General features: G+C 38.6%; 1 protein-coding gene across 2 annotated transcripts in view; it reads right to left on the reverse strand.

Annotated features, from left to right (window-relative positions):
• Positions 1 to 22,604, reverse strand: part of opn5 (opsin 5) — a 56,407-nt gene that overhangs the window by 32,370 nt on the left and 1,433 nt on the right. For both annotated transcript variants that reach the window (XR_011691075.1, XM_071478548.1), the window contains exon 2: positions 11,508 to 11,654. Coding sequence is in view for 1 of the 2 variants with exons in the window: in XM_071478548.1 (XP_071334649.1) it covers positions 11,508 to 11,640 (133 nt within the window). In the remaining variant the exon portion in view is untranslated. The remainder of the gene's footprint in view (positions 1 to 11,507; positions 11,655 to 22,604) is intronic.

Genomic DNA, 22,604 nt, shown 5'->3' on the forward strand with positions numbered 1-22,604 from the left:
TGTTTTGTCACACAACACCATTTTTCAAACCTAAAAACGGGCCACCTAGTGTTTGGTTGATTTTGGAGCATTTTTCTATGTAACTGAGCTTCGGCATGCACGAGCACAGTCTTAAGGAACACATGGACTACATTTTGTGTATGGATATACTAAACCTGGGGCGTTTGAAGCAGAGAATGCAACACCTTGCATTCACAGAAAGCAGCACAAATTATTGTGAAATATACACAGCAAGTGCAATCATGTTTCCTCGTTCTATTGCATCTTGCACATACATGCCCTTTGTCAGCACAGCTCCAGCTGCTAATGCAGCCTCGTTCTCTTATCTGAGAGCTTCCAAACTCCAACACCAACTGTCCACAGAGAAAACATCACTGATAATAATAAAACAACAACAGTTAACCTCTCAGTCACAGACCTGCTGCCCTGTCAGCTGTTTCTCATTCGCCCAGTTTGACTTGCACATACATATTTTTCACTGCTGAACAAACCGTATTCATTAAAATGAATTAAATTAATAAATAACACAATGAGCATACTGTACACCTCCTCATTTCTGTGCACCCATATGATGTACTGCGGAAGGACCAGTAATAATAGCAAATAGAGGCTCTGAGCCAAGATTGGGCTGTGGGGTCATGCCTGCATGGAGCCGTGTGGGAAACTGTATGATAAGAATGAAAAACCATGCAGGGAATTTGAATTGATAGAAAATTAACTGGGTAACCCCCCAGCGGCTGAACATGCTGCCTCTTCCTCTGTCCAGATGTTTCTGTCCTCTTATCTAAAGGAGCTTCTCTCTTATTCAAGAGCAGATACTGTGGTTTTGAAGAGGCTGATCCTCAACAGTCATCAATCGCATTCACCTCCTGATATAATCCACTGTCTCTGTCTTGTCCTGTTGCTACTGCTTAGCCTCTCGATTCCACCCGGCCGTCACGGGGACATCTGGAGGTGGGCTTAGCTGCGCGTCACATTGGCTTATCATCAGGACAATGGGTGTCAGTTTAATTCTTCTTACACTATGTACATGCCCCGGAGTGTGTGTTTGCACCTCCTGACCAAACCTGGATCAGCCAGAAATTGTCAGAGTGCAGCATTTTTGGTCTTGCTTTTAGGTCTAGTCCCCTTAGCTTCAGGGTCTCCTCTCTCAGACAAACTTTAGGAAGGCTGTGGGGAGCTCCAGGAGGTGGAAGACAGGCAGAGAGATTCTGTTAAGATGACAACTGAGTAATTCATTGTGACTGAGCCTGTGCAGGATGCCAAGGAGAACACAAGTAGTCTCCTCAAACAGGAAAATGAAGACGTGCAGCAATGGGAATTCTGTCAGAACCAACTATTTCTGCAGTGATAAAACAATTTCTCTCTCACAGAGCCTCCAATAGATAGCGTGCGTGTCAAAGGCCCAAAGGAAGTAAACATGTTTCCATACAAATGTACCACAAATTTTAACTCAATATGCAAAAAATAAGCAAAACAAAATGCAAATGTATGTGCGAATGTTAGAAGTTGAGTGCAGGGAGATAAACAGCTGACAGTGTCATTGCAGAAGTGGATGCAACGAGATAATGAAATTAACACATCAAAAATTGGGAAACAGTGTAGAAAATGTGATGGAAATACGACATTTATGTTTATTTGTGATGTTCTCGCCTCTTACCTGACATTTAAGTCACACACTTTATTTATGTTGTGATTATTTGCTAAGTAACTTTGTGGCATTTTATTTTCATCAATACACCAACTTTTCCACCTCAGCTGAGCATAATTTTTATGGCTCCACGCCAGCAAAATCCAGGGCCAGAAGCATTATCTTTACACAATATCTCAGTAACACCTTCAGTGAACTTCTTCAAATTTGGCACAAACATTTATTTGAACCCAGCGATAATTAGATTTGGTGGTCGAAGTCAAGGTCACCGTGACCTCACAAAACACGTTTTCTGGCCATAACTCACAAATTATGACACAATTTAACTCAAATGTCAACTTCACTGTGATGTCATAATGTTCCGCAAAAACACTCCTGGTCATTATTCAATACTGTAACTCAGGAAGGAGACATTGTGACCATATTTCCTGCAACTTGGCTGGTTGGTCAGAGTCATACAACTAAAACACAGTAATTGTGTTTTCTTTTTTTCAAATTTCCAACATTATTAATGTGCAAATAGGAAAAATACGTAAAAAAAACTGAGGCACTTAGGGAAAGCAGATTTTTTTTTTAACACATTCAGGTCCCCTCAGATGATGTTGCCAGCATAATTGGAATGAGGGATATATTAATCAAGATACAACAGGTAAAATGAAATTTACCTGTTATATTTTTAATGTATTTCATATGATGGCAGAGCTGTAATATTTGAGAAATTTACTCACAGTGTGTTTCCTGACACTGTAAAACACATGCTAAATACAGTGCTGTAAAACGGTTTTGTTTGATGGGGCCAACAGGATAATTTTGTGCGGTTTAATCAAATTACCTAGGCTAATCTTCTAATTAGCATATACATTTGTTTGTTTGTTTTTAAGCTATGTAACTAATTGCACAAGTCTACTATGCAAAAGGAATATTGGTGAATATTATCATGAGATTGATTTTGGTATCATGCATGTTAGTGTCCTCTACACACAAAGCCAACACATAAAAAGAAGTGCTCTTTCCTGCATCTTTACTCTTTTCTTAAATGTCATCATAATTTCTACTTTGTGTCTCTGAGTGTTGCTCCTACATGAGGAGAAGCCTTTTCTTCAGAAAGTATTTGTAAGCTGTGATATCAGCCAAAGGGTGGTGAGTAATCATTAAGTTAGAAAGGTGCCCGAGCCTTTGAAAATCATGAAATAAGAAGTAAGTGCATTAACAAGGGTTTACTTCTTTTCAGTTCAAAAATCAACAAGTTGTGTAATTTGCCCAGAGGTTCCCGACCTTCTGGATCAAAGCATATGTTTTCTGTAGCACTGTGGAAAATTCAGATGCAGAAGTCCTCCTCCTCCTCCCCCTCCTCCTGCTTCTTTTTCTTGTTCTTCTTCTTCTTCTTCTCCTCCTTCTTCTATTATTGCTGTTATAATTTATAAGATTATTACACCTATAAGTGTCACTGGTATTATTGTCATTATAACAACTGCTCTGATGGGGCTGGACTACAACAGTGTTCCTGGTCCCTCTCATTCTCTCTCCCCCTCTCCTTCCTCTGTCTCCTCTCTCCCCCATTTCTCTCCTCTCCACCCACCAGCTGAGGCAGATGCCAGCCCACCCTGAGTAGCAGGTGGCCATTTCACTGTGCTGCCAGATTCTAAAGGCTCAGTTTGGTTTCTCTTTTTAATATTGTAAGGTTTTGACCTTACTGTGTGAAGTGCCTTGGGATGATGTATGCTATGATTTGGCACTCCAAAAATAAAACTGAGTTGGACTGACAGATTCTAAAATCAGTTTTCCTGTCTGAAAGGTTTTAACGTCTGTGGAATGTGAACCAAAAGGATGTAACATTGTTAGCAGAGGCTACAGGGTAAGTACGGTAAAGTACAAGGTTAATGAGGCTGTGTTCTAGCACAAATCAGATGAAACGACAAATTTTCTATGGTAAGGGTGAAAAGCAAGGCTGACAATGGACACACTCATCCTGCTCACCTAGAAAGATAAGGAATAGTACACAGATTTGAAACAAACATGAACCTGGAAAGATGATTATAGAAGTTTGATCAAAATGTAAAAATCAAAAAATAGTCCCAAACAACGTGGTCCGAAGCTTGTTTTGTGAACAGCAGAGGTGCTAGATGTATAATAATAAAAGATGGGGGGAAAAAAATAGAAGCCTTTACACCATCTTCAGATATAATCACAGGAAAAATGGTTTCCAATCATTCAGGGAGAACTTTTGTGAGGATTTTGTGCTCATTAGAAAATAGATTTATGGGTCAGTAAGATTTACATCTCGTGGTGTCGTTTTTCAAAAGAAGGGAGATAACGGCTGTGGTGCGTGACGAACAGAGCCAGCCCTGGTCGAAGGACTCATTATACAAACTGAGAAGGAGAGGAACGGAATTTCTTCCACAGTAATGGGCCGATCCAAATGGGTGGCAGTGTCTGACTTTATAACACATAAGTCCAGGTTGTTTAAGTTTCATTTATGGACGTTCTGAAGTATGCAGAGAAGAAGAGCAGAATTTAACAAATGTTCCTAGGATGGGAACAGGCTGTCTGATCACAGGAATCAACCTTTATCGATGTGCTGCATTTATCACTGTACTCATAAAACAGGCTGTAGAAGCAGATGTTCAGTGAGTGGGAGTAGAGTGAGTACAGATTGGAAACCTTTTTATGAGTCTTTTTTTAGTTCCGGTTTCTGGTTCTAATTTCCCCCTTTTAAAGCTTTTGAATTGGACATGAACTATTCCGTTAGTATCAAGGAAGAAGTCAACAGAACAATAAAGTTTACATGTGCAAGTAATTGAGAGATAAACTGCCACTCAGGGTGATCTATTGATTATAGGGAGAAAACATTCATTGAACAGAGGTGTGGTCGATATCCCATTTTACTTTAACGCAGTACTGTGGGATTCATTTATATTGTATAAGCTCTTACCCAGTTAACACAGTGGTATTAGTCCTACCTCCATCTGAGAAAGATGTGTTTGCTTGTGTTCACTATAATAATGACTTAGGTTGTCTGAGAGCATGTAATTACCCACCCACAGGCTCCCTTCAGGATTCAGGTAATGAACATCATGTAAGGAAATTTCACTCAAGGTGAACACAAACTAACAGCATGGACTAAAAAATAAAGAACTGCACTTGTGTTTTCATTTATGCTTATATATGTGTGGAACTTGCTGCCTCACAGGCTGACCTTGTGCGAACAGCTCAATCAAGAAACTATGGTGGCCCTGATGGGTCAATGCACTGCAACTAAAGAAAACACATGCAAATAGACAAAAGCAAAAGAGAGCAGAAAGCAGAAGCAAAAAAGACAAAAAAGCCCCTTGTTTCCTGATTTTTTTTTGCTTTCTCACTTCCTCGCAGCAACTTCATTTATTTATTTACTTATTTAGTTTTTGTTCTAAATGCTGCACGTGTTGCCATATTTGTCAAGATATTTTCAATTTGTTTGTGTTGTCTATTTAACCTCATTTAAGAGCAGTGAAAGCAGCACACACTGCCACTATTGTGAATCTGTGAACTGTGAGGCAGAGGTATGCTCGCAGGCCCACAGGGCTCACAGTGCGTGTTATCATGAATCTTTTATGGTCTGAAAAAGTTTAAACATAGTTTTAATGATTTGCAGGTTTTATGTGTTTTTGCTTTTATCAGAGGGAGGGGAGGAAGATCAAGGATGATGGCAACAAAGAGACACTGTAAGGCTACAAGCAGGCCCCGAGAGAGAGTTTTTGTCAAGTAAATGCTAATCTTCTTAATATGATGCTGATTTTCTTATTATGGTAACTTTCATTTGAGTATAACTTTCATTTGTGGCAATGTTAAAAGGTCAGGCCTTGTAATGTTGGTATAATTTATTTTTTTGCCTCCCCACACAATAGAGGTTCTCATTACATGTTTTAAGTCGCCTGTATCACACCTTTGATTTGTCACCTGTCATCACACTCATAAATGATGAAGCATATTTATTACAGTGATCTTAATCTTGCAGGCAATAGATGAGACTGGGTTGCAACACGTTTTGAATTTCTGGTCAGTTGCTCAGAGGCTATTTGGACTAGGCCAACCAAATTTTTATGTATTAAACTTACATCTGTCTGTTAAATACCCATACCATTTAAAGATGACTGCATATGACATATCATTCACAATGTTTATTTGAATAGAATAATTCAGATGCTGCAACTGACACCACGGGGACAGTTGTAACACAAATCAGGGGCAGTTGCAACATAGTGAAAATACATTAAATGTCACTAACTTTTGCTTTTTGCCTCAATAAGCATAGTGTTCTGAAAATATACACTGTTTTACTGTATTATTATATTTTTCATACAATACGATCATATTATTATTTATTTAATAATATTTATCAAAGAACAGTTATTGAGCTTTGTTTTGCATAGAACATAGGTCACCTTCAGTCAAAGTAGCCACAATTGATCTTTTTTATAGTTTATTATGAACAGAACATAATATGACCATGACAAGCTAACCAAATAATTCACAAAATAACCTGTTTGTAATCTTGTACGCATTCAAGTGATTACTGTTGCAGCTGTTGTGCTATGGGACAGAATCAGCTGCATATATAACCTGTTCTGAACTAAAACTGTTGAAAAATACTGTTGTGTTTTGTGCTTTGTGTTTTGATCTGGCAGCCTAGCTTTGTGACAGTAACAATAACTTGTTGCAACCGTTCCCATCAGCTATGACAGAATAGGATGTTCTAGTTAGACACAGTGACCTTGACACATGCTAACCATTTACTCTTAGAAGTCAACAAAATGATGATGATTCAAATAGAAGTTTTGATTAATTATTGTAAAAATTCAAGACAGTACAACAAAAACCCAGCTCATAGGAATAATTACTTTCATACCTCCAAAACAAGTGTTTTTTTCAAAACATGCTGCAGCAGATGCTGAATGTGTCTGCCGTCTTCCTGGGGGTGGGGTCTAACTGAGCATGTGCAGTATGTCATCACTCAAGCATGTTTCTGATTGGAGGAATAAGTCTGTTGCAACTGCATGTTTAACCTTGCTGCTTGCTGCTATGGTCTTTATGTTAATCGTGTTCAGACATAAGACAGACATGTTAAACTGCTGTTAGGAAAGGGCCTAAAGATGTTGTCATGGGAGGATGCACCACTCTCTCCTCTACTCTTTGCAATTTAAGAACGCTCTCTGTCACTTTTCCACACAGGTCATCTGTCTCGGGAGAAAGCTTAGTTTGATTGATTTAGCTCTTTGGTTGTTTATCTCACCACAGCATAACAACAACAGTTTGTCACAGTCTAAAACTTTTCTTATCCCTATCAACTATACTATGACAGAGCTGGCCTATATACCCATACAACACTCCATCACAGATTCTCTGTTCTCTCCCTGCTGTTACATGAACAAGGACAGAAGAATTCTTTCCTGTGTTTTCATGAAGATACCAACCAGGATTGCTAGGAGAGTTATGAGATAAGGCTGAATACTTTAGCAATTTAACTATTTACAATGCTTCATGTTTATTGGCATAATCATTTTGCCTATCACAGTTTTTCACACTCATTTGAATAACAGTATAAGCTTAATAGTCATGCTGACATAGAAAATAGAGTTAATGACAGCTTCTCTGTACAAACGCAGCAGGGGGACAGATGATAACCACATAAGCTTATGACTGCTCACAATCAAAACATTTATATTCCACTGCTGACATGCTTATGTCAGCAGTGGAATATAAAGCCGAGGAGAGTTAAAAGAATCTGTGTTTGTGTGGGATCGGTGTTTATACAAACCAGTACACAGATTAACATGTTCTTGTCAGGCCTTTGATTTGATGAGGCCTCCTCAGGATTATCTTGTTTCCTACAGGCATTTCATTTAAGAGTCAGTGTGTGTGCATGTACTGGTGGGGTGGGAGGGGAGCATGTACAGAGCGAAAGACATTGTACTTTTGCACGATGCTTGTTACACCATGGCACCACAGGTTCTCCAGTACAATATATGTATTTAAAAACTGCATTCAGACTGGAAGGAGAGGACAATGAGATGCTGTTGAACGCTCTGGAAAAAGGCTAATAAAGAGGATATCAGTCAAACTATGGTTCTAAGGCAAGAATGAACAGTGGCTGGAATTTATATTTCTGTTTAGCATCTCAGATACAGATATTAGAAATGAGTAAATCATTATAAACAAACAGACATATATAATACTGCCAGTGCCTAATGCTTTGATTTAATCAGGTGTGTCTCACCCTGTCTTATCTAAAATGTTGTCAAACCAGCCATGTGACAGCTGACTGTATTGCTCTATTATATTTTAAAGAGGCTTACAGTGTATTTCATTCCTCTCTCACCCTTCAAATGAAAAAAGACACAGCAGCCTACAGTACAGTGACTGTTCAGGTGCTCCGACTTTTAAAACTGTAGAGGGAAAATGTAAAGTAAAATCCACAAAGAATGCTAGAGACTGAGCTGTCTGCCTGGCCTGCCCGCCCGACCTATAGATCTCCTGGAAACCTTTTCCAAAAGATTTCTGGCCAAAATCCACTTTTACAGTAAATGATGTATGTCATATGACTACAAGAGTGCAAGAGTTTGAGCAAGCTGGAGTTTAATTACACAACACTCTCACATCCATAGTTTGGTTATCAAACAAATGTCAGTTCATGTTGCCTGAGCCTGTCTCCAGTTTCCAGTTTCACACCAATGCTTTGAGATTTAATGACTTAACCCGAACATCAATATTCAGTGTGAGTAAAAAACTGAAAAGGTGTCTATTTCGAGTTTCCCACCGAAGTAATAAGACATCACTAGAGAGCACAACATATAAATCACAAACACATCAATAATGATACGTGCCACAGCAAAGTAAATCTTCTAGCCAAACCTATCAAACTATTAATACATAAAATAAAAACACAGATTAAGAAAAAACCTATGATAGTACAAATCAATCTGACAGATAGATGTCAGTTTTCATTATTCATGCATATTAGAATATATACATTAATATCAATGAATAGATAGCTCACAGTTATAGACAGATAATGGATACAGACATAAACGACCCTCTGACCTTCCTTACATAAGAGGCTCAGACTACCTGTTGTCATTTCATGTCACTTTTTCATTGTTTGTTGTCAATTAACAGCCCTGGTCCTGGTAAGCCTGTTTCATAAACCATCCATGACACAAGCAAGTTGTTACTACCTGTTACCGTCTTGAGTCTGCTAGGAGGGGGCACCAGGGTCGACCAATCAGATTCCAAGGGCCAGTGTCAGTGCCACCGCGGACCAAACCGTTTGGCCCTACCCCTGTTCATCTCATCAAAGCCAACATCCAATATTCACTGAGCAAAATACCCCAGAATCTGGAGATGTAGTTGCCCAGATATTTCAAACTATCACCCAGATACGATGAAATGTGCACTGGACATGGTCCGATCACAGCATTGTCAGATGTCATATCACAAAATCTCATCTCCAGATATGAACCTACAGAGGATATCGCCTGATTTTTGGGTGCAGTCCGGTTCATGACATAAAAAGTTTGAAAAGCATCCCATGACATAATCAGCAGCCAAACTCATTAGCTTCTTAAAAATGCATGTAGCTGGTCTTAAGTTCATGTCCATCCCTCTCAACTCCCGGAAAATGTAATCTCTCTGTTCAAAAATCAAACACTGAAGGAGGTCAAAAGGTAGCAGCCTTCCAACAAACCTCTATTGTATTTCAGGCACTTTTTATTTGAATTCCAAGTTTATGTTCTTGTTATTTGCAGCTCAAAAGTATCCCAATTTATCATAAATCCCCTTAATAGCCTTTACAAATACAGCATGTGCTTCCCCTTCCCCGTTATACTAGAGATTTAAGACTATGGTCATGTATTATTGATGTTAAAAAGAGAATGCAGCCACTTGACATACTGTATGTTTGTCAGCCAGCATGGAACTTACACTGTGACCAAGCATGATCTCAACAACGACGCCCTTTGTGCTCCTTCCGGCCTGAAGCCAAGTCCAGAAGGACTTCATTCCCAGGCACAGTCAGTAATTTGATTTGCTGCTGAATCACAGTAATTGCAGTCAGTCATCTGCACATTAGGAAAATGTTCTTTGGAATAATTCCAATTTAAAGGCCAAAACATAGTGGGAGCAAATAGGTGTAGGAGAACACAAGAGACAGATGGTCCTGAGGTGTGATGCATTCCAGGCTAAGGACCATGTTCTTCGCCTCTAAACCTCCTCAGGTTTATCTTGTGACCCTGGAGAGGCAAAACCTTTGAATTGGGAACAATTCTGTCTCCCATCGCTGCTCTTTAGCGACACGGCTCATATTACTGTTACTTAACTTAACCACTGAACTACTTAATAGAGAGCAGTTACGGAACAATGCTGCTTACACATTTGCATCAGGACTGACAATCTAGTAATACATTATAAAACAAACCATATGATAATCAGTCAGTTTTACTTCTGGAGTTTTACCTCAATAGTTTTGAATGCAGTACTTTTACTTGTAGTGGAGTATTTTTACATTGTGGTATAGGTACATTTATTTAAAAGATCTGAGTACATCACCCACTGATAAGGACTGCTCTTCATTGAGCTTTACCTCTTCCAGGGCCCTGCCACTGAACATCTTAGCTTATTGATACACTTATAATCGAACAGCGCCATTGTTAATGGTATTGATGGTATTTCTTAATACGATAAGTCAAAAGGTCTAATATGAAAAAAGGCCCTATTTGATTGTCCATAGCCTTACAACTTTCAATGAAATAAACTGCCCACCGTGAGTCTGGAGGTTTCTTAAGGTTAGAAGAGAGTTTTTCTTATTCACTGTTTCCACGTGCTGCTCATGATGGGAACTGTTGGGTTTCTCTCTATGATACTGTTAAGTCGTGACCTCTGTAAAGTGCCTTGAAATAATGGAAGTTATGATTTGGCGCTACATAAAGAAAAATGAATTGAATTAAATATAACATTTGTCCTTGTCGTCAGCACTGGTCGGTATGGTCAGCTGCACGTGCACCACTGTGCCGCTAACTCTTACAGCTTCTTACAACCCACATGTCTCTATGCTGAGTTCAGTTTGAGTCAAACTCATCACACAGTTGTCTTTACCAACATGCAGCTCAGCACAGCACTTCATCTCACATCCACAATGTACCAACGCAACCATTGGTGCATTCTCTACCCCATCACCTCATTCTCTGTTCCACATCCTCTGAGGTATCCAGGTTGTGTCGCTGTCCCAATCAGGGACCAACACCCCCCCTTCCTCCCTTCCTCCCTCCACCACACCGTAAGAGAGTCTTACACAATCAGAGACCCAACAACCCCCCCTGCCACCACACTCACAGTTGCTTTCTGGCTCCATCGCCTATAGCAGATTGTTCTGAGAGACACGTACAATCTGACATTTGTGAATTGTGTTCATGCCTGAAGGAGATCTGACTGATGGAAAGGCTGCATGGATATAGACAATAAAACACTGTGCACAGCAGTGTGGGGACTAGAGCTATGGTATTCCTTCCTTTGCAGTCTGCCAAAGGAAAACCAAACCTTAAACACAGCTGACTGTGTGTCCTGCACACCAACATCTAGAGAGTTCAACCAACTAACATGACAAAAGTGAATTGAACTGCTTCTTAATGGCCTCATAAAATGTTGCATGTGTAATGTAGGGCTGTTATTGTATGCCACAGAATCCTATCATCCTTTTCCTAACCCTGCCTTAAACACTGGCCTTGAGTCTGATTGCAGCCACACTTGATATCACATTCAGTTAAAAGATGAAACAAACACTAATGAAGAGATGAAGAGGGGGGATTTTTCACAATAAGTGACTCACCTATGATACAGATATAAAAAGCTGCAACCATATCCGCCTCCTTGGAGAGTCTCGAGGCGAAAGGGTCTCCACGGAGCAGGTAATGAGGGACAAATGAGGGATGCGGCCACGTCTCGTTCGCCATCACTGCCATCAGTGGGGAATGTCCTGTGAAGTGGAGGAAAAGGCTGAAACAATGAAGCTGCTTCCTCAAATTGAAAGCAGTTCACATACACACGCATTAAGGCATCAGGTAAACAGGACACACAACCACATAAATACACCTATGCATGCAGTGTAGGAAATGCAAACACATCATTTATGAGCCAATATCCACTAATGCATCTCACAAACCTATGTGCTGTGTATCATGATGCCTCCAAAGCCAGCAATCAGAAACAGATGTCACAGGTGTCAAGGAGAGATTGCCTTTATGTCACTCCAGCAGAGAAGGGAAACCAACAGCACACTTTGCAGCTTCCCTGACTGATGAGATGATGAGTGACTGAGTGAGGTTTCACTGATTTGTGCAGGTTCAAAAAACCAGAAAAAGGAACCCGGCGTCGGCTTTTCGTAAAATATAAAAAGAATTATGGCTGAATAAGAATTAGCTGATTTATTTTCAGGTTCCCTGTGTTACTCACTGTCACACTGTCTGACTGAAACACTTGACACCTGTGTTTTTCCTGCTATGCAACTTCAAAATGTGGCTTCCGTGATCACTCATCATATCATTGTAACATAGTAAATTGTGAAGCTATAATAGGCCTACTGATCAAAGTGAAGAGTGAGTGTTAGGACACAATAAACCAAGCTCACGACCAAGTCTACCTAGTTAGCCAGTTAGATACAGTATGTAGCATTTGCAGCATTTTTAAAGTGTGTAAATAAAAGATGTTAATTATGTTCTTTGTCTGTTTTACAGAAGCTTCCAGATAGTTGATACAGGACTACTTCAGCATTGTTGTTGTTCTAGCTAACAGGTACTAAGTGGCTACATGTGGTAGCACATATTTTCTTAAGAGGCAGGGGACATGTAATCGCCTTAAAAGTGAGAGGGTGATGACAATACCACTGTCAAAAATGTCATTGGGAAATAAAAACATAAAAAGCATTTTGAAATACAAATGTCTAATCTAAATGTCAGTTTCATTCATAAAATTTAAACAATTTATCAATGTGATAATTTATTTTAAAATTGCTCATTTATCTAAATGTATACATTTTTATTTTTAAATAAAAAAATTCTGATTTTAGAAAAAAATGGATCGACAAGTTTTATAGGACATAGTTAATCTTATGTAAATGTATGTATGTAAATTGTTCTAGCTCTTCAGCCAGCGTTTGAAATATGGGGGTCTTTAACACCCTGAGCAATTTATTAGCTTGGATTTGGATTTCACATCAAGTCAGGTCAGGGTGCTTATATTGAAAGTCCAGGTCAGTTACAGAATTTATTAAAAGACAGTTTTGGATAAAAAGTCAGTTGCAGCACTGAGTTTTGCATGTGTAGAACTGGTATGGATCGGCACCGTGCAGGACTCCGGACAGAAGATTAAAAAGCATCCTCCCATTCTTAAATGTTCGAATAATTGTGTGGAGTTAACGTGATGCTGTTGGAAATCTATTCTCTTTTGGAATTTAAGTACATGGCATTGAATACCCTAGGGTTTAGGTTTTTTTAACCTCATCAAGTGATATAAAGACATTAAAAGTACCTGCTTTACAGATACAACAGTTAACCTCTTGATTTAAATAAAAGGTGACCTGAAAAGTAGAAAGTAACATTACACTGGTAATTAAACCAAGTAATTATCGTTAAATATGACTTTCTGCAACAGTAGCTAAAGGTGACATCTTCCCAATGATGTACAGAAAGTTTTATGCACATTCAAGAAAGGAGGTACAGCAGTTCGTCATCACCTGCAGGGTGCAGGCACATAAGCTGGGATGAGACTGTCCTGCTGTAAAAGGCGACGTACATGCAAGTATCCTATCACCTGTAGTTATGTTTTGTTGTTGTACACTGTATGTATTTATTGTATTGCTACTAACAGGTCAATGATGTTCATTGCCTGTTGTCTATCCATGTAAATAACAGCATGTTTCTTATTGTAACCATGACAACAGGCCTGTAACCTTGATGAAGTTTTTATTTTAACCATGAACCACTGTTGCAGATGGAAACACGTGAAAAGTATCTCATTTAATTCAATGTTATGTGTTTTGTTTTAAGGTACAAAACCGACTTGCCAACAGCACTGTTCAGTGTATTACCCCATGATACACTTCTATAATACTTCTTTTCTTTTTTATCTAAGAGTCTGCGTAGTAATGGACTCACATCAAAACCTCCTGCGGGCGTATATACACAACCAAGCAACCAACAACCAAAGACACAAAAAAGATATAGATTTTCAATTTTCCTTTGCATGACTCACAATAGGCTACCTTCTAATATTTCTGCACTCTGACCAAGAAAAGAAAAAATCCAATTCTGTCAAGATCACACTGCTTCAAAGTTACTGTTATGGCAAACGGACCTTTGCGTGGGACCTCGCTTCAAAGCAAGTCCTTCCCAATCACAAAGTCATCTCAAAGCAACCCCTGCTCCTCCCCGTGGTAATAAACTGACGGGAGCCGAGACATGAAAACATCCTCAGTGTTATCTCTACATATATGACAACAAATTATCTGGTGAAATATTGCTGAAGTCCCTGTGCATTATAGAACTAATGATGAGATAATAGTACGACAGTTATCTGGAAATGCAGTGGAGCTGCTGACAACAAAGACCAGGGAACAGCCTTTAGATGTGTGGAGCCGTACGTTTAAACAGATTGCTCTTTGATGTGGAAAGGTTGTGTGGGAGGGTATTTGGACCTCAAGCTGACTGCCCATTTCAACTGGCAGAGCTAATGACATGATGTCCCATGATACCCCATGATTAAAGATTTGCACGCTAAACACTTGGGCTCCCACCTTTTATTCATGACTTTAACCACTAACTAACTGAATGTGGATGAACATGAAATATTTCATCTGTGATGATCGACACAACAGGCCATGCTTCCTAAAATAAACTTTCATCTGGCCCGCTCCATGCCCTGGGGGATCGCCAGGGTGAAAATAGGTAAAAGGAATCTCTTGCATTTCAGCTCCTCCACTAATGGAGGTTGATGGTGTCAGAGTAGGACAGGATACAGTCAGTTCAATACTGGAGCACACGATTCACTTTGGCACTTTAATGACTGGGTGCGACTTAAGCATCAATGCATACCGCATCTTCTTCAGAGTCAAACAACGACAGCATAGATTTGAAAAAGTGTAAATAACCTCCTCCGGGCAGAGAGCAGTCTCTGGGTGAGAGGCAATCAAGCTGTGAGCCAAAGTCCTGACAGCACTCAGTACTGCAGTGGGAAACAACAAACGGTTATCATTATTATATTATTCAAAATTATGGTTTTCTTCTCCAGGCCCTTCAGCAGGCGGTCAGTAAGCTCGACTATTGTTGCTCTCTTTGCTAACGTAAAATTTACAAAAACAGGTGATCCGTGATTAACACAAAGTCATGACTCCAGAACATGTGAGAAGTAATGGAGAGATGCATTTTGGCTTTCAATGGCAATCGATGTGCGTCCTCTCTTAGAGAAGTGCATAGAGGTCATATTTAGGGCTCATGTTGCTGATTCAAATTCTTTCATTCACTTCAGGTGACAGATTCGTAGTCACTGACTACAGTATGTAGCTATGACGATTTCCACTGCCTTTAGCCTGTTATTGATTCAACCTGTTCAGCTCAGTACAATAGGCTCATAGCAGAACTGTTTCTACGTAAAGCCCAACTAATAATGGATTTTCAGGCTTATACTATTAACAAAAAATTAAATAATGATCGTTTTTCACACTGTGATTTTTAATGTGGCTTTTGCAGTCTCAGCTGAGCTAATGACAGCACTTCCAATTACTGACAGCAGCTTCACTGCTTAAAGCTACTCACTGATCACTGACAACAATGATTTAGTATAGTCAGCTCAGTTTAAGGAATATGTGTTAAAGATTAATTCATTAACTGTGCGTACACTGAAGTGATCATTTCTAAACTGTAATTAAGGAAACAGTGTCATAAAGCTGTTCACAGAGAGAAAAGTATCAATTGTTCAGGTCATACGTTTGGAAAACCTAATGGAAATAGAGGAGGTGTGTGGTCTAGTCCTTTTAAATATATATATATATATATATATATATATATATATATATATATACATACAATCATACAATCCACTTTGTGTGCACCAAGCAGCCCTATCACTGGACATATGAGATAATGACTGATTCTGCAAAACTCTAATTACATCAAATGGAATTGTTTTAAAAATATGACAATATCTGCACATCCAACTACAATTTGATTAATATATGGTGAATGTCAGAGTGATTCAGGTCATGATTATAAAAAAAACAAAACAAAGATTACGCATTGGTTTGAGACCAGATGCAATCTCCAGTCCCTGGTGTGAGTCACATGTGCAACCAGCCTGACCTCCGCGTCCTTCGTTTTCTCTTCACTCCACAGAGAACAGACTTCTTCCTGTGTTGACACTAAACATTACACTTAAACCAGAAAATGCAATTTCTGGAGAAATTGCAGCGTGATTGCTGGTTTCTGCACAAGATGAAGCTAAACAGCGGCGCTGATTTGAATGTGTATGAAAAAGCAGTTGAAGTAGAGTTAGAAAAATGGGAATGGGATGAAAATTGCAAACTTCCTTTGTAAGCAGTGAAAGAAGTTTAAATGTGAGTCATATTGTGTAAGTGTGCTGAAGTACAACGAGACAGACATAAGTGCATATAGCCTAAGCCAAACTGCTTCTTAAATGCATGCAACTGAGCTTACATTACAGAAAATGTATGAAATAGAATTGATTCAGACTCGTGGCCCATGGTACGCACTTAAAAGGTACATTTTACTAAAGGCCTTACCTTCCTTTTTTATGCCAAAAAAAACAAACAACAAGAAAAACAAAAAAAAAAAAAAAGAGTACATCTCTACCACATTTGTGCCTTTGTAACTTCAGTTACAGTCATTCTTGACTGTTCATGACTTTTTAGTTGTAAAATTTAAAGACTTACTTTTCAAATTGTTATGACTATAATAAAAATGGCTGAAGAACAATAGCCTCTTTTATTTTGGGAATATTATTTTAGAGCTTATGCACAAAAATTGGGGTTTCTGGTAACAGGATAAGAGATCCCACATGTATGTAGGATATGTTCCTTGACTTTCTTACTTAGGTTACAATCTCACCTGCATTACCACAAAACTTTGGTGTGGGCTTTATTGTCACTTGAATCACTCTCAGTTATACTGCAATGCAATTTCAACCCTCTAGATTTTATGACGTTTGCACACAGTACTTTTAAGATCTTCTAACTGTAACGTCACAAAGGAGACATCAATAATCAGACTGCCACAGTCAATTGAACTCTTTAGTAGTTAGTGACATAGCAAAAAATATTCGGGGATAAACAGAACACATGTAGGAGCTCAGTGTTATGTTCAAATACAATGTGTGTTTTGTTGCATTTGTCACATCATTGAATTCGCACAAATACTTAAATCGGTTCCTAGGTCCCTTGCCTGAGAAATCTTCAAATCCCCTGATTTGCTGCACAGCTTGCACCCATGACAACAGAGACCCCCATCCCCTTGCATCCATGAAACATGCTATTTTTGTAAACATGCCATGGTTGGTCAACCAGGTCTCGGGGGGGGGGGGACCTAACAGGTGTTCCTGTATTGCCCTACCTAACAGCCTAATAAATATCTTTATAATAACAACTGATTACACATGGTGGTGCAGTGGTTAGGGCTGTGGCCTCACAGCAAGTAGGTTCTGGGTTCCAACCCTGGGACTGGGGCCTTTCTGTTTGGAGTTTGCATGTTCTCCCTGTGTCTGTGTGGGTTCCCTCTGGGTTCTCCAGCTTCCTCCCACAGTCCAAAGACATGCACGTTAATTAATTGGTGACTCTAGATTGCCCGTAGGCATGTGAGCGAGTGAGTGTGGTTGTTTGTCTGTAGGCAGTAGGTCTTTCTCTGCTGGATGTGTATAATCAATAAATTGCTAACAAGTTCAGCATGTCAACACAAAATGTGATAATAATCAACTGAATAATAATATGTCAGTTGTTTCCTTTGCCTCCAAGTGGCCAAAAATCAGTTATTGCAGATTTGAAGGAGCTACTTGTAAGTTTCACTATTGCTACATAGTAAAGATTAGCATTACTAGCTGTTTACTTACCAGTCTTGCAGAGAGCTTCAGCTCTTGTTGCATTTACAAACAAGAGGTTATAATACACCCTCTGAGAAGCGCTACATCTTCAGGACAGACTGGACAGTAAGGTCACTTTGTATCGGAAAGTGACCAGAGGGGCCAACCAGGCCAGGGCTAGCTAACTGGCAAGCTAACTCCAGTAAAAAATGATATAAATAAAGGCTATATACCTTTGCTATGTAGCACTAGAAAAACTTACAAATAGCACCTTTAAGAATCACATATTGTCTCATACACCATCAGTAAGCTGAATTACAAGCAAGACAATAAACTAATAGCCAAGCATGATGCATGATAATCTGTCCTTCATGGTGAGACTGTTGAGTTGTCTAATGAATGACAAAGGAAAAGTCAGTCACCTATTGGTCAATAGAGCTCCACAGAGGTGAGGGGAACTGAAAAGTTGGGTGATAATTATCTGTTTGTTTATCATTATGAGAGACTTTTCCCAAATTTCACTTTATATAAAAATACTGATTCATACTTTAATTATGATTAATAATATTGATTCCCAGAACTACCAGACAAATCACAGCCATATTTATTCCTTGCCCTGTTAAGAAAGCCATACTGTACTGGCAGTATTTATGGAGAAAGGAGAAAAATTACCTACAGTAACAAGGTCTGTCTTGATAGAATTAAGACTGTATAGATTGAGCTGAAAGTATGAGCTGTGAAATCCTGTGCATCCGGGATCACAAGACCAACTGACTTTTTTCTTTCAGTTCATTTAATTGTGTGCAGCTGATGTCGGTTCAATTCATGGCCTCACTTTAAAGTCCAATCACAGTTAATCCACAGACAGACAATTATTCAATGATTGTGCTTCCCCACTGGAGCCCTCTCATTTCAAACTAGGCCAATCCATGCTCTTTTGTCTAAGTTAAGTGATTAGCATTGGCTGTATAAATAAAGTGTTTTTTTAAGTCATGTTTTTTAATCATATTTTTCTTTCCCTCTGTCTCAGATGGCCCCCTCTTTATCCAGAAGTCCCTCATTATCACATTAAGCAGGCAAATTGTATATTTTGTGCTCTCTTTCCCATAAAGCAATGGCTTTTGGCTTGAAAGGCACCACATGCTGACTATACTAAACTAAGCAGGTGTCAACGGAACACTTGTAAATCACAGTACAGGAGGTTATTATGTGACTTAGTTATTTATCATGCATATGTCAGTGAATGATGTCTGGGGGCTAAATAAACCCAAAACCTTGCCAGTTTGCATTTGTGCAACCACTAACACTGTGTCAGCCACTGCCGGTTACAAGAAAATAAACAAACAACATGAACAAATAAAAGATACTAACTACGCTAACTGTTCTGATACATCTGCTAGTCACTGGTTCTAGTCTCAACAGACTCCTCATCTGAGTCTGGGTGTGACTGAGGGTTAAACATGTGGCTGAGTCTCTCCGAAGTTTCCTCCTCTAACCATCTTGATGCTCTTTGCTCCTTCACCAGTCAACCTAGCACAGCGTAGGCAGCGCAGATGAGCAGGTCACAAGGCCTGATCCAGAATTTCTGAATGAGGCAGTAAGCGTAGATGTGCTTCCAGCTCCAGTTTTCTTTCCTTTCACTTTTTATGTGAGATTACCATGAGTAAATGAAATATTAATCAAAGCAGAGTGTTTTTTACATAGTTTACAACATGTCTGTTAGTCATGTCTTAAAAAATACGTCGATACATGGACACCTGATGCAGGGGCAACATCTAACAGTTTGGAGCACAGGCGCACACACGCGTAGCACTGCCTTCAGCCCTGCATCAAACATCTAAAGGGGGATCAGTTTCTCCAGTATCTGCATATACAGATGTGACCTGGAATACAAAATGCTCCCCACATCAAAGAGTACATATCATATATTTAATATGTTGGGAATGTCTGGGATGTTTGTGCTGAGAGCTGAGCTGAGCAAAGCAGCACACACAGGAAACACATCTGAATGGTCATAATTAAAAAGAAATTAAGAAAAAAAATTAAGAGGAGTCCGAATATATTCATGATTACATCTAGAAGCTCCCTCATCTGTTATTCCTGTAGTGATGATCACATAGCTGAATATTAGGTAAACAAAACTATTTTCCCACATTATGGCCCTGCAACTGTAAAATTAAAACTTTAGTCATTAATAATACAAATTTATTTGATATTTCATCATACTTTCATGCAGTTTCATTAGTATGGTCAAACAGCATTGAGAAGGTTAAGTATGTATTGGAAAATTGACTGAATATCAAAAACAAACAAAAAAACAGTGATAAGATATGATGACGAAACACAAGAAAGGTGACGCAAAATCGCTGATTTTTGAGGTTGAAGACAACACGGGAGACTGTTAACACCACGGCTGGAAGCTCACATGTGTGAGAAAGACAGAGAAATTAAATTAATAGCCTTTATCCAAAATCTACAGCTCCCAGCTTTAGGATATAAGCTTTCTGAAATTGTTTAAAAAAATACAGTATAGTATAGTATACTCTAGTAGAAATCATTGGGCCCGGGGCCACAGACAGGGAAGTCAGAAAGAGTGGAAAGAAGGGCCAATGCATTGTTGGCTTTTGTCCATTCATGGGATTTGTTGTCAATAACAAAAATATAGACAATCATCATCCTCATTCTCCAGCACAGCCTTGACTCATTTTTATCTGTGTTTTTCAGTCAGACTGTTACACAAGTAACTCCTGTCAAAGCCCTTCTGGGGATCCACACACATTCAGTGCTGCGGTGCTGTTTTTCCTGTTACATCTCTCAATATAATTCAATTTGACCACTTCTAGGTGGATTCAGAAGGATTCAGTATTCCTCTGCCAGATTTCTTTTCTCTTGGCAGAGTGGAAAAGACTTTAATTTAATCCAAATGGTTTATACTTTCATCTGACGGTATTATTTAATAGTTAAATAAATTAAAAAGTGAAGTATCCAAAAGCTCCAATTAAGAATGTTTAACTGACTTTATTTTTGGTTTGGGGGTTGGGGTTAGGGTTAGGGTTAGGGTTAGTTCAATGGAATTAATTTTGTTCAATGGACAACAGTCCATAAAACAAAATTACAGTAAGTCTGAGTACTTCAGGCTGAATTAATACATAGTTCAGTGATCGTCACTTGGATTATCAGGAGGAAACCCTGAGAAGCACTTGATAATGTTTCCAAAGTGACTTTTTAATTGTTCAATCATTCTCGAGGAGAGCTAACTATTCAATATAACTATAGAAACTCTAGCCCGAGCTCAGTGAAGGTGGTTTTTATTACTTTCAGCTACTTTCAGGCTTTGCTCTCTTTACTCTCTTTTTAAACAAGATATGACACAAAGCAGGTCAGAATTAGACACAGTGTCATGCTCCATCTTGTCAGAAAATCCTCCCCAGGAGGTTAAGTGATGGGGCTAGGTCAGGAGGAGCGCCGGAGGCATGATGATGAAATTTACTGCCATCGACATCAGTTTTCACTGCACTAAGTAAAGATTTGGAGGTACATGTACTTTACTTGAGTATGTCTATTTAACGCTTCTTAGTAAATATTGTCTAACAGTGATTTCTCAAACAAAATATACTGTATCTGCTTTTAAAATATAACCCACTGTTCAGTGTCCTTCATATCCAGTCATTTTACTTTGTAAGTGAACCTTTGTAGTTCAATGGGGGCCACCATTTAACAACTTCTTTTGAAATTATATACGGAGCTTCTCTCATCTGGATTTAGGCAACTGAACAAAAGGTAGACAGCGTTTAAAATTTTTAGCTAATAATAATAACACAAGCCTATCTGACAAAATCTGAACCAAACAGCAAAAGTAAAGGGGACACAATTAAGCCCAAATGTGTGACTCTAAGGATAATTTCATGTACATATTTGCATAGGATTGAAAGTTTCACCTTCTTTTAAAATGTAAAAAAATCTGACAGCACAGTACGAACATCCAAACCTATTTTCACTGCAAATCCCCATGTTTCGAGTATTTTCTAAAACAAAGTTGCATTTTTCATAACTCCAGGGCATTTTAAACAAAATTATTTCAACTGAAAAATATCTGAATACATTATTCTCACTGCACTGACAAATTTATTATAAGAAAATAAGCTTAAACTTTTCTCATATGATTCAAAGTGACAATTTTCCTGTTTCTCACACTACTATAACATATCATACAGATCAAGTCAAGCACTTTTAAAGTCATCAGTACATCCCAAAGACCTTTGTCATTGATTATAAAGTATCTCAGATGTATTTCTGAATTAGGACTGAAACTGAGATCAGGTTATGATGTATTTACACCTCTATTGCTGAATTTAAATAAATAAAGTTTCACATAATTTAAAACTGAAATATAATTTTAGTCATCAAAAATCTATATGTGCTTCAGGACCCTTAGAATTGTTTCATTGTTTCATAAGGTTTATACAACATGAACTTTCCTGGTTTTACTACTGCAGAAGATGACAAATGACTTCTGTTTGGCCTCTGACAGACCACAGCTGTAAAACATATTTAAATACAACTGTTTACATAGATTCTATGGTGACTGGTGTTGATGGTACTTTTTTACACACAGCAGTACTGCCTCAACTGTCAAATAAGTCAAGTTTGGTTTCTTTTTCAACAATTTATTTATAAAAGGTTTAACAGGGAGTTAGACCCTTCCACCACTAACATCATCATATGTAACATATTGTACTGTACATTTTTTATCTGTAAATTACTTTTTGGCAAACAAACTATTACATATTTCACCTTATACATAAGCCATATGACATGCAGACTTTCAATATTTGGTGCCATATCA

This window comes from Trachinotus anak, unplaced genomic scaffold, assembly GCF_046630095.1.
Source record: "Trachinotus anak isolate AG129_WGS33_773 ecotype Australia unplaced genomic scaffold, CSIRO_AGI_Tana_v1 ptg000005l, whole genome shotgun sequence".
In the NCBI taxonomy this organism is placed as follows: Eukaryota; Metazoa; Chordata; class Actinopteri; order Carangiformes; family Carangidae; genus Trachinotus; species Trachinotus anak.